This window comes from Plectropomus leopardus, unplaced genomic scaffold, assembly GCF_008729295.1.
Source record: "Plectropomus leopardus isolate mb unplaced genomic scaffold, YSFRI_Pleo_2.0 unplaced_scaffold24466, whole genome shotgun sequence".
Taxonomy (NCBI): Eukaryota; Metazoa; Chordata; class Actinopteri; order Perciformes; family Serranidae; genus Plectropomus; species Plectropomus leopardus.
The window spans coordinates 112-2,153 of NW_024626564.1; the positions used below are offsets into that span (position 1 = coordinate 112).

Sequence of the window (2,042 nt, forward strand, 5' to 3'; positions counted from 1 at the left end):
TACACTGTTTACATCATGAAGACATAAAGCTGAAAAAGCTCTTTTGGGCAAAGACAGTTTCACAGCAGTGAGATGAGAACACAGAGTCCCTTCTCACAGAGGACGCTTGGACACGTCACAGTAGGAAAAGCACAGGTGGAAATAATGACATTAACAGCTGCTGAATTCCATTTAGCTGTTTTAGATCCTGGTAGCATGCATGCTGGCTCGCTGACACACTGCCAGCTTTTACTGAGTCACTTAAACAGCCATCGTTAATGTTATCTGTAACACCTGTGCTCCCCCTGCTGTGACAAACTGACCTCTGCTGTGAAGACGGTCTTTTGAACGTGTGACATGGTTAGTCTCACGCCCTCACCTCTTAGTGAAGAGGAGAAGCAGAAAACATCGTAGCGATGAAGCTGCAGGTGCCGTCTGCCGTAGCTCCGGACCCCTGGCACAAGGCCGTGCCCCCCGCATGGCACTCTGGGCTGTGTGATGGGGTACTGGACCGTCCCGTCTGCCAGCCAGCCTGCATTGCACCAGTTCAGGCCCTCCTTCCAGGACTGGAAGAGCTGTGTGAAGGTGGCCAGCGTGGCGTCCTGCTCCTTGCAGGCCTGCTGGGCTCCCCTGAAGCTGAACTGGTAATGACCACGAGCGTGCTGGTAGGGAAACACCACACCTGGATGGAAGAATTAATTAGTCATTGATAAAAAAAGTATGTTAGCTTCAAAAGTGACTCACTGGGACGCTTGAACACAACAGGGACATTGTTAATGTTATTATTAGCACCTGTGCTTTTGTCAAAAAGTCTGCTGAAAAAGGCCGTACAATTAATGACATTCAACTACAACTAAAAGATCCACCACTTTTCATAAGATTTTAAACTCCAGTACTCTTTGCTACTCCTTCTGCTATTATTACTCACACTACCAGTGATAACGAGGCTTCTGATATTACCAGACATGATTACATGTCTATGTTAGAGGAGAATAGAATATATCAGTGTGGATGGATTATTTTACATAACTACAAAGAGGAATAAAACAACCACAAGGAGACTCAAAAAGACTAACAAGAGACATGAAAGAATATACATAATTACCTCCTACAGACACAAAATTTCCAAGAAGAGACACAAAATAACTCCCAAAAGACAGAAAATGGCCTAAAAAACAACAACAAAACAACCAAAAATACATAAAATACATTGGAGAGACATAAAACAATCACCAAAAGACTCAAAATTACCTTCCAGACATAACTTTACCTCTAAGACACACAAGATGACCTCAATAAGACAAAAATGACCTCAAAGAGACACAAAACAACCAAAAATACACAAAATTACCTCCCAGAGACACAAAATTACCCCCAAAAGACTCAAAAAAGACACACAAAACAACAACTAGGAGACGCAAGATGTACACAGAGAGACAAAAAAGGCCAAGAAAGACACAATATTATCTTAAAAGACACAATTATCCCAATAAGACACAAAATGACACAAAAATACAACAAAGACACAATTAACCCACAGAGATACAAAAAAACAGAGACACATTTTGTGTATTCATTTATTTTTGTCATTTTGCATTTCTTTGAGGTATTTTTTGTCATCATTTGGGGGAAATTTAAATCTTTTTTTGTTTCTTTCTGGTCATTTTGAGGCTCTATTGGGTGCATATGTGTTAGTCTGAGAGACATTTTACAGGTGGAGGCCAGTGGCAGGCCCCTCATACTTTGGGCCCCTGAGTCTGTGCCCTGTAGGCCAAATCATGCATGGAGAAAAGAAGTCATGGTATCAGTATAGGGGGACATATTGTACCTGACAACTCCAGATAAACTGAAGTGCTCCCGTCCTCCAGTCCGTCCACCACCTCGCAGCGGTAACGGCCTGTATCATTCAGCTGGAGGGTCATCATCACAAGTGCAGCATCTCCTGGGAAATCCTGTCTGAGCTGCACACGACCCCTGACCAACAACAACAACAACAACAACAACAACAACCAACAACAACAACACACGTCTTATCAGTCAATAAAAGACAAACATGCTCATAC

At 42.7% G+C, this 2,042-nt stretch overlaps 1 protein-coding gene across 1 annotated transcript; it reads right to left on the bottom strand.

Annotated features, from left to right (window-relative positions):
• Window positions 1-358: 358 nt before the first annotated feature.
• Window positions 359-1,953, bottom strand: LOC121966417 (hyaluronan and proteoglycan link protein 3-like; the record flags this gene model as incomplete). Its single annotated transcript, XM_042516512.1, has 2 exons — window positions 359-661; window positions 1,808-1,953. Coding segments are annotated over 2 exons (449 nt in total), but the record flags the coding sequence as incomplete, so codon positions are not given.
• Window positions 1,954-2,042: the final 89 nt, after the last annotated feature.